At 37.7% G+C, this 11,484-nt stretch overlaps 1 protein-coding gene across 1 annotated transcript; it reads left to right on the top strand.

Moving 5' to 3' along the window:
* The first annotated feature begins 5,719 nt into the window (after positions 1–5,719).
* LOC142225579 (uncharacterized) lies at positions 5,720–10,990 on the top strand. Its single transcript, XM_075295367.1, has one exon. The coding sequence runs from the start codon at positions 5,720–5,722 to the stop codon at positions 10,988–10,990; it is 5,271 nt and encodes a 1,756-aa protein (XP_075151482.1).
* The last annotated feature ends 494 nt before the right edge of the window (positions 10,991–11,484 follow it).

The following is an 11,484-nucleotide window of genomic DNA, read 5'->3' as shown; positions in this document are numbered from 1 at the left end:
CAAACCCGGTTAACCGGTTAAAACCGAAACTATAAAAATTAGTGAAAATGATTTTTAAATACTCATTTTATTAAAAAAATAAATAAAACATTGATAGGAAAATTGAAAGCCGTTAAAGTGCTCCTTTTGCGCTGAAAATACTCGTTGACTGATTGTACATATCCAACTACAAGTTTTCTAAAATATTTTTTTTCTTTTCTGAGGACCGACATTTTAGACAAACAACATTGTCTTTACACGCAATTAAAAAAATTGAGGCAATGTCAAAAGGCTTCTAATAAATTTGGCTTTATTTGTGCTCAAAGAAAGGACTTTACAACTAAGTGGAATGTCGTTTGACCAAACAAAATTTTTCATTTACTTAGTGAACCTGTGTTGTAAGTTCCCTGCGGGAAATGGATCAACCCCAGGACAGGTCCAAGCGTATGGAATGGACCGGTCACTTTAACATGGATGTGTCATTGACTGGGAAAATTTACACTTTGGGACACGACTTGGACTCATCCCAAAGGACACGTCCTGGAACAACTTAACATAGTAGGAATACCCCATAGACAACTGGTCATGAAACAATCTGGGACAAACTTTTCATCCGTATCGCACCAGAAAAGAATATGTTGAACAATAAATAATTCTGATAGTAGTATTGTATTAAAAGTGTGGATTCAAAAAAATGTTGATATCAAGTGAGTATAGAAATCAATAAATTATATGATAATTAAAAATGTTGATAAACGGATAAAGGAACCAGTCCTGTAATGGGTCTATTAGTGGCAATTTGCACTAATTTCCCATAGGGTAGTCATTTTTTTCTCACTTCCAATATACCTCTGCAAAAAGTTCCACTTTTGGGAGAAATATATGAAAACTAGAAAAAAATTTTGTTGAAATACAGAAAACCGGTTAACCGATGGTCCAAACCCGGTTTTTGCGGTTAACCGGTTTGTGTAACTGAATCCGGTTAACCGGTGTCGGTTTTGGACACCCCCTCCAAGATGCCCCGCAGGTCAAATCCGTCCAAAAGTTGCAGAATTATTTCCAAAAAAAGCGATTTGGAACAACTGTGCGCTGTCTGCTCGGGTTGAAAATTGGTACGTAATTTAAATATATGCTCTCTAAGAACCGTGAAAAAATTGGTCCATATCGGTCCATACTTATATATAGCCCCCTTATACATCGATCCCCAAGATTTGAAGCCTTATGGAGGAACAAGTTTCATTCGATGCTGTTGAAATTTGGACTAAGATTCGTCCGATATGGCTTATTTTCAATACCATGCAGACGGACGGACATCGCTAGAACAATTCAGAATTTCACTACGACCCAGAATACATATATTTTTTTGGGGTCCGAGATTAATATTTCGATGTGTTACAAACGGAGGGTATCCAAAAAATAAAACCGTATAAAATCCAATTAACCCTCTAATGCCCAATACCGCCTTTAGGCGGGCTTCGTTAAATCGGGAATCTTTTAGTAAAACACACCTTAAGATAACAAAAATGTGTAAAATAAAAAGAAAATTTAGTTAAAACTGTTCAAGAGACTTTGCACTGAATTTTACCCTATAAATTTTTCTTTTTTAGTTTTATTGCTTTTGTGTCGTTAACATTGAATATTTAATAAGCTGGCGCAAAAAAATGGGGCATTAGAGGGTTAATTCGTATGTTTTCTTTGTTCACCGTACCTCTCTGTAAATTCCCTGTCATTATCATCGTACTTCGTATTTTGTACTGTAACACAGATTTGTTGAGTAAGATTACTTGTAGACGTACCTGGTCTATTCCTTGTTTAGTTCTTGAATGGGACCAGTGCAAGTGGAATTGTTCTTTCCTACAAACACATACGCACACATCCATACGCATACACCATGCCCCCACTCATGGGTGATATCTCACAGAAGACACATTTGATGATATTGTGTGCATTGTGTACATCACCGTAAATTCGATTGAACAACGCCAAAAACATGCAGAGACACCATAGAACAAAAGTCCATAGGAAAAGCTCCCCGAATGCCTTGGCCATGGAAGAGGAAAAACTCTCATCTAAGATGAAATGACTCGAATAACCATCAACTAGCAAGTAACCAGCCAACCTGCAAACAGTAGCATTGCGTAGCATCATCATTGTCAGTTTTGCCACATTTGAATTCAATGTCTTCGAAAGGAATAGAGTAGCAGAAATAAGAGATGGTCTTCCTTAACGATTTTGGGATTTCCATTGAGCATTGAAATGAATATAACTGCAAAGGCAACATTGAGCTCTAGGAACATGCGAACATACTGCGAACAGAAGTACTTGGCCTCTGCAAATGGATGAATATGCATTTAATGACCCTTTTTTCAATGGTTTCAGCATCATTTAGTGTTCGCTTCCTTGAACGTATCTTTAATTTCAAAAGGCTTGCACTAAGGTAGGTAGGTAGTTCTGATGTTTTTTTTAGATTTTTGTTTCATTTTTCTTTCGTTTTGGGGGTAAACTACTAGTCACTCCTCTTGTGAACACATTGAACATGGAATGGGATGGAAATTAAAAGTACTTTATAGCCAGTGTTGTGGGCATATGTGTTATGTGAATGTGAGATTGTTTTTACGATGTTGTAAAATGGAAACTTATTAATACAGATATGTAATAATAATATGATTTTGTGATTGTCTACTATATATATCGACCTATATATTGGGGGATCAGGAGAAATATGGAACATAATTTTAGCAATAATTAATGCAGTTTATGCCAATTGCATTTCGTCGTACTGAGCGTATTATTTTAATACTCTTATATTATAAGGTATAATAAAATTTAATGATAGAAAAACATCTACTCTGATTAAATTACAAAATTAATCACATACACAGGGTGGCTAACATGTGTTGCAACCAATTTCAGGTTGCTATATAATCGTTTGACAGCCGGTAGGTTTATTCCAGTGACAGTTCTTTTTATACCCAGCACCACAGAATGATGTTGGGGCTATAATAACCCAGCAAAAATATGCACTCCCAATGATGTTCTTTATTTTAACTACCCAGGAAGTTCTTTTAATTAATTTTTTATAACTTGGTTTTTTCCTACTTTTAATGGGTAATTTAAACTTTTTATACCCTTCACCACTACTGTGGTACAGGGTATAATAAGTTTGTGCATTTGTATTGTTTATGCCGCATAAACACTTAAGAACACTTCCCGACTAAAATTAATTTTTTCACTACTGAATCCCTTTATGGGATTTACAAATACCCAAATAGTCGATAGATACTTTTCACTGCGATCGATAAATTATTTTGTAAATGTCAAAGTAAATTCACCACAATGTCAAACCATATCTCAGGTCTTATTTCCGTAGAAAAATAAGTATATCCTTTCTGTTTGAATTTATCGACCATACTGGTAAGACGTCAAAGTTGAAGAAATAAATCCAATTGTATTCCATCGATCTGAAATCAATTTGTTTTCTTGTTTTCTTTCGTTCCATTGCATCCATATTGGTTTGTTTCTTCCAAATCATATCATCTGGAGTACAAAGCCGACTATTCTCCCAAAATAGTTGACTTTGTTTCGGCTCAAGAGATTCTACATTCCACAGGTTGATCTTTTTACCCATACACACTAACATTTTTGGTCCAGTTCGAGACGGATTCGCTCCCGTGGATTCCATCGACTCTTGTAATAATTGCTCTCTGAGAAATCGACTCCACATACCAGATATTCTCATCATCATCGTCATCACCAAACATCAAACAGGTTAGTTGACGTTTTCCATTTATTCTTCAATTCATTCTGCTAGTGCTATTCAGTGTGGTTACGAGCTCCGTAATTAAATTTAGAAAATTTATTAAAATATTGAGTAAAAAGAAGTTATTGTTAAAAAAAAAAAAAAGTAAAACGTATAAAATGATAACCATTTAAAACCTAAAAGTGCATGCGAACTAAAATCACTATAAATCAATCGAAGAAAAGGAAATAAATACTGCTCTCCTTGTGTTAACAAGTGACGCAAATACATATTCTGGGAGAAGAATTAAAAAGCTTAAAGGTAAATGAGACACTGCATATCATCCGCTAAAAAGAACTGAAGTAGAGAAAGGAAAATTGGCTTGTAGCATTCGTAAAGGAACTTTGATTGAAGCGTAAGTCGTATTCTGTGATCCGAAAAACGTGCTCTGTAAAATTCCCTAACAGCACATGTTCATAACAGACGCCTGCTGTAGATCTATACACGGCTCTGTTATAATGCTATGACTATGTTCCATTTTTCCTTTACAGTGATCCATATCCCCCTATTTCTCCTCACTGCCCAACAACTATAATACTCTCTCACTTTGATTTCGCCTTTGCCGCTATTTAACATCACACCCCCGCTACACATTCCTTAGGCTTCACCAACAGTAGACACTAAAATATTCATTGCCCATATTTTGTTCACTCTGTCTCCATCACAATTGCCTACCCCTTCCCTCCTTCTCACCCGTTTCTACTAGTCTACAAGTCTCTCAGCTTTGTGAGACTATTATAAACATAGTTACAGTGATCCCACTAATTCCCCGTATAATACATTTTACAGCACATTTTTTTGATTTAGTTGATAGTATTGCTTAAATATTTTAAATACTTTAATTATTATAAAATATTTATTATTGAGCATAATATATATATTTTTTTTCTATTAAATAAATTATTCACGAAACAAGTAATCGCTCTGATTTTATATGAAATTGTGCCCAATATCAATAATTTTATATTCGATTTCAATTTACTTATTTTTTTGTGAGTAGTTGAAAGCTATTGAGCGATTTTTGCTAATGGTTAATCTGGGAAAGGTTTGTGATTTAGTATCATATGTTGCTATCCATTACAACTCATTGTTTGTTTTCAAAATAAATCAGTCGCAGTTGAGGAGGCAGCTCCGTAGTTAGCCCACGCTTTGTGAATTTAATTCTTTTCGTATTCTCCATCTGTCTTCATATCTATAGCGCAGCTTTAAGAACCCTCTCTCCTAGTGTTCCCATTTCTTTTTCATCACCAACACACTCAACCATACCTACAGTTTTCTTACTGCGCAGGCCCCATCCACTCTCTCGTTCTCTTAAGATCCACTATTGTGGAACTCTTCTGGAAGTAGGAGAAGGCAAACTGGAAATTCCATTTTTTCAACGGCCTTATATTTTTACATTTTGTTGTGATTCTTAAACAGCTGATATCGCGACATTTACGAATCTTTTCAATCTTGTATCTATTAAATACATAATATCTCCTTTTATTTTTTCTTTTCGATGGTAAATTTGTAGGGTTGTCGCAACTTACGTTTTTACAATTTCTGAAAGGGAAAATCGTATTAGTCGTAGTCGTAAAATTTTCCTTACGTTTTTTAATTTAATTTTTTTTTTTTTTTTATCGCATGCTACTTATTAATATTGTTTTATTTTCTTCGATTTATTAATAACTTCCTATTGGGTTTTGAAAATATATTTATTTTGCTATATTTTATTTTTTCTATCCATTTATTCCGCGAGCATCACATACGGTTTGTGGGATTTTAATGGTATTTCAAATTTGAGTCATAAATCGTAAATTGGTATAGAGAATCTGTGTTCCATTTCTTTTGGTTGATTTTTTTTAAATATTTTCAACGGTATTCGTTTTATTCGAAAAGTTCGTCCAAAATAGTGTCGAATTTTTATTTTCGTTGATTGTATATATCTTATAATTTGTTACAATGTCCCTCAATAAGTTCATCCGTGATTCAGATAGGTTGGTGGACTTCGAAGCCAACCTTAACGACAAGAATACTCCATTGTCGTCATCTTTTCTCATAGAAGCCCATATGGAAGAATTGAAGCCGTTGTGGGAAAAGGTCAAGCATTCGTATGATAAATGTCTCCAAGATATTGAAGCGAGGACAAGTGGTGAGCAGGGGGATACATCGGGCGATGATAAGAGGGCTTCCGAGTTGGAAACGGTTAAGGCGAAGTATAGAAGTACATATGCATCTTATTGTCGATGTAGTGCACGCCTACGTGAAATTTTATTAGACCAGTCTCCTCCCAATGCAAGTCCAGTTCCTCAGTCCACGACTTCCCATCACATTCACGTTCCCGAAGCCCCGAATGGCTTCAAGTTACCCCCGTGTGAGATTCCAACTTTCACAGGGGATTTCTCAGCATGGCCAACATTTAGGGACATATTTAAGGCAGTATGTCTGAATAATCCGAGGCTAAGCTCTGTTGAGAAATTGTTCCATCTCAATCAGAGAACGAGGGGGGAGGCCCACGATATCGTGAGCAAATTCCCTCTTACTAACGATAACTTCGAAATTGCATGGAATAATCTTTCTGCTCGTTATGAGAACCAGAGAGTTCTTGTGAACATTCAGCTGAAGAATTTGTTTGGCCTTCCACCTATCACTTCGGAATCTGGAACAGCATTGAAAAAACTTCAAAGGGACATGAATACATGCATCTCCCTTCTCAAACAATATAATATCCAAGTCGATACGTGGGACCCTATTTTTACATTTATATGCTCCAATCGACTTCCAGACTCCACTTTAACTTTATGGGAGCAAACGCTCTCAGATAAAACAGTCATTCCGAAGTGGGCCGAATTAGATGACTTCCTGACGAATCGCCATAAGACCTTAGAGTCTGTATCGGAGATTCGGAAACAGGAGTCGAATTCTACTACTAAATCCAAATCTCTAATGGGAAAACCCCACAATCGAGCAAATTCCTCAAATGTAAAGTCGTTTCAGACCAAGGTGTCGGAACCAAAATGTTTCCTATGCCCAAAAGAGGCTCACGTAATTCGTCTGTGCCCAAAGTTCCTCAAATTTGATCCAAACCAAAGATTTACAGAGATTAAATCCAAGAACTTGTGTATAAACTGTTTTTCTTCATCCCACACAGTCAAAGACTGCAAGAGCAAATATTCCTGTCGTGTATGCCATAAGAAACATAATTCTCTTCTCCATAAACCACAGAGTGGCCAATCTAATACTGGTCTAAATTCTGATTCAAATACATGCCCACATCCTTCTACATCAACAGTATTACAGTCCACTACTGCATCAGGAAGTGGGATAATTAATGCTTGTTTTTCGACTAGTTCTCGTGGTGTTTTACTGGGAACTGCTTTAGTCAGAATTAAGCACAATGACCTAACATACACTGCAAGGGCTTTAGTTGACTCGGGATCAGAGGGAACTTTTATCTCGCAGAGACTTTTTAATTTACTTAAACTTCCATTCAAACATACCAATGCTAAGATTTCGGGATTAAATCATACAATATCAGCGTCAGTACAAAAGGAATGTTCATTCCTACTATGCTCTAACACTGATGACACCATAGAAATTTTTGCCTCAGCACTTGTGGTTCCTCATCTCTCAGGAAATCTTCCGTCGAGTACTTTCGACATTGGCACACTTTCAGCTCTTCCAAATATTCCTCTTGCTGATCCAAAATTCTTTGAAAGCTCCAAAATCGATATCCTTTTAGGGGGGGACATTTTGCCATCAATAATTCTTCCAGGCCTAAAGCTGCAAATTTGCGGGTCACTAATGGCCCAAGAAACTGTATTCGGATGGGTTTTGACAGGGCCTATTCCAAATCCTTCCACAAATTTTTCTCCCACGATTTTATCCTATTTTTGTGAAATCTCACTGGATAAGGAGATTTCACGTTTTTGGGAGGTGGAAGATCTTCCCAGGAAGAAATTTACTTCATCATCTGACCAATTTTGTGAAAGCTTATATGTCCACACAACAAGAAGAAACGAAGAGGGACGATATATTGTATCACTTCCTTTTAAAGAAGCGTATCCAAAGGATATTGACATTGCTCAATCTAGGAGAATTGCAATGGCCCAGTATTTTCGAAATGAGGCCCGTCTTATTCGTACTCCTGCCTTTAAGGATGAATATGACAATGTCCTTACAGAATATATTTCACTGAAGCATATGTCTAAAGTTTTCCCTTCTAATTTATATGAGGATTCCAAGAATTATTACCTACCGCATCATGCGGTAATAAGACCTGAAAGTGTGACCACTAAGGTCCGAGTCGTTTTCAATGCTTCGGCTCCAACTTCGAATGGAGTAAGCTTGAATGACTTACTTTATACAGGCCCAATTTTACAAAACGAACTTATCACACTTATCCTCAATTGGCGATTCTTCCGATATGTATTCAATGGTGATATAACCAAAATGTATCGCCAGATTCTGGTGGATCCGAATCAAACAAGCTTCCAACGTATCCTTTTTAGGACAAATCCCCAAAATCCTTTAGAAGATTTTGAACTTAAAACTGTCACCTTTGGTGTAAATTGTGCGCCTTACTTGGCCATACGTACAATGATACAGTTGGCTGATGATGTCCAATCTCAATATCCAAAGGCTAGTGAAATCCTTCGCAATTGCATGTATGTTGACGACGCATTGGCCGGCTCACATTCAATTCCAGAAGCTATTGAATCTAGAAACCAACTGATTTTGGCTTTGAAATCAGCTGGTTTTGAAATGCGAAAATGGACATCTAATTCCAAGGCTATCTTATACGACATTCCACCATCCGATTTACTAAATGCGGACTTTTTAGAATTCGATGACTCCAGTACTGCCAAAACTCTTGGCATCCGTTGGAATGCTCTATCCGACTCATTCTTTTTTGTCCAAAATTTTCCTTCTTCCTCGACATACACCAAAAGAGAAATATTATCACAGATTTCGAAATTATTTGATCCCGTTGGGTGGCTGTCACCATGCATTATTGTGGCTAAAATTATTATGCAACAAGTATGGATTGATGGCACGGGATGGGACGAAAGGATAACGGACGAGTCCTTGAAAAAGTGGAATACTTTTCAAATCAATTATCCTTATATTAATTCCATTAAAATTCCAAGATGGTTCGATTATTGCCCTGAGAGTAAGGTACAATTCCATGGTTTCAGCGATGCGTCAGAAAAAGCATACGCTGCGGCATTGTACATCCGAATAAAAAACCGAAATTCCATATCCACTCATTTGGTTGCTTCCAAGACCAAAGTTGCCCCAATAAAAACTCTGTCGATTCCAAGACTGGAGTTATGTGGCGCGACATTGCTCGCCGAAATGATAGACCATATTATTCCTCAACTTAATTTAAATGAATTTTCAGTAGATTGTTGGACCGACTCAACAATAGTTCTTTCGTGGTTGTCAAAGCCTCCTTGTTTTTGGGCTACTTTTGTTGCCAATAGGGTATCCAAAATAATTCAAATTGTTCCACCACACAAATGGCATCACGTTGTATCTGAACTCAATCCATCTGACCTTGCTAGTCGAGGTTTACTCCCACAAGACCTCATTGAAAATGAACTTTGGTGGCAAGGACCAGAATTTCTTAGAAATTCCGATGATTGTTGGCCAATTTTTAATCACTTAATCACGCCAGATATCGACTTGGAAAGAAAAGCAATAAAAGTAAATTTTTCATATTTCACTGAGTTTAATGATCTCCTGGACAAGTTTTCTTCACTATCAAGAGCGATTAGAGTGATTGCATACATTTATCGATTCTTTTATCGAACACATCCCAAGTTTAAATCCAACTTTCATAAGCCAACTAAGGATGTTTCCACCTTTGAAGTTGTTACTGTACAGAAGCGCTTGCAAATTATTTGCCAAAAGGCATACTATCCCAATGAGTACCAGGCACTTTCCGCCAAGAAGCGTATTGCAACTTCTAGTACCCTTCTTAGTTTGAATCCATTTGTGGACAATGAGGGCCTAATGCGCGTGTGTGGTCGACTATCAAATTCGCCAGCTCTAACATACAATGAAAGACATCCAATTATAATTCCCTATAACTGCCAGTATTCCCGGCTACTGGTTCGCTTCATCCACGAAATTTCTCTTCATGGAGGCAACCAATTAATGCTAAAACTGATCAGAGCACAGTATTGGATACCTAAAGCAAAAAATCTCATAAAAACTACGATAAATAAGTGTAAGCCATGTACACTTTATAAACACAAATGCCAAACCCAATTAATGTCCGCTCTGCCGCCTCAACGAGCAGAATACTCACGTCCTTTCACTCACACCGGCATAGACTTTGCGGGTCCTTTTGACATTAAGTCATATTCCGGTCGAGCATGTCGCATTTCGAAAGGTTATACTTGTGTCTTTGTATGTTTTTCCACAAAGGCGATCCACTTGGAAGCTACATCCGAACTCTCAACGGCTGCATTTTTAGGCGCTTTTAGTAGGTTCGTTTCTCGCCGTGGATGTCCTCTACATTTGTATTCCGATAATGGGACAAATTTTGTAGGAGCATCCAAAACTCTTGCAAAAGATTTTCTCCCAACATCCAATCGTCTTATCACTTCGAATTATGCCTACCAGAATGTTACGTGGCACTTCATTCCTCCAGGTGCCCCGCACATGGGTGGGCTGTGGGAGGCTGGGGTGAAAAGCTTTAAAGCTCATCTCAAAAAAGGGGCAGCGAATTTCAAACATACTTTTGAAGAATTTCAAACCCTCCTGGCAAGAATTGAGGCATGTCTAAATTCGCGTCCTATTTCTCCTTGCTCCCAGGAACCAACAGATCTGTCCGCTCTGACTCCTGGACACTTTTTAATAGGGTCACCACTTTTAGTTCCCATCGATCCATCTACTCATGAAAATCCAATGTCCATAGTTAACCGCTGGCAACGACTTAAGGTAATCCACCAGCACTTCTGCCTTCGCTGGAAAGAAGAATACCTTAAAGAACTGCACAAGCGGAATAAATGGAAACGGCCAACAGAAAATCTACAAGAAAATACTATGGTAGTTATTCGAGAGGAAAATCTACCTCCAAATTGTTGGCGTTTGGGGAGAGTCAAGAAGGTCTATACAGGAACCGACAATCGGGTCAGAGTTGCGGAAGTCGTTACGCAAAAGGGCATGGTAACCCGCCCAATCACGAAGCTCGTCATCCTTCCGTTTGACAATACACCCTAAATAGCACTCCTCATATCACTGCGACCATAAACCCATTTCAACCGTAAGAATTCCGATCTGCTTATAGTCCGACAATGCGTGCCACTAAGAAAACTCAGAACAGCAACACAAATAATCATGGAAAGAAGAAGACCAATTCATATATATGCCGCTTATGTAGATGTCCCCATCCATTGCGAAAATGCAAACGGTTTTTGAATATGAACACCGTCAAGCGCCTTGAGATCGTAAATAAATATGGATACTGCAAAAACTGTTTGGCACATGAACATTCAGGGAATACCTGTTTTACGACAACTGGGTGCCATTATTGCACAAAAGCTCACCACACATTGCTACACACACATACAAGACTAAGGGAAACCCAGCGAAAGCAACGCAAATCAGCACCAGAATCGTCTTCTTCCAGCCCAACTCTTGCCAAAAAACCTCAAATAGCAGCAAGTGCACCGACATCATCCAATTCAGCAAGTACATCGCTATCGGCAATATTA

This window comes from Haematobia irritans, chromosome 1 (assembly GCF_050003625.1).
Source record: "Haematobia irritans isolate KBUSLIRL chromosome 1, ASM5000362v1, whole genome shotgun sequence".
In the NCBI taxonomy this organism is placed as follows: Eukaryota; Metazoa; Arthropoda; class Insecta; order Diptera; family Muscidae; genus Haematobia; species Haematobia irritans.
Note: the sequence above shows the minus strand (reverse complement) of the source record. Positions and strands in the feature narration are given on the sequence as shown.

Bases quoted from the DNA above. Each gene is read 5' to 3' on its own strand.
- LOC142225579 (XM_075295367.1), top strand. From the start codon at position 5,720: ATGTCCCTCAATAAGTTCATCCGTGATTCAGATAGGTTGGTGGACTTC.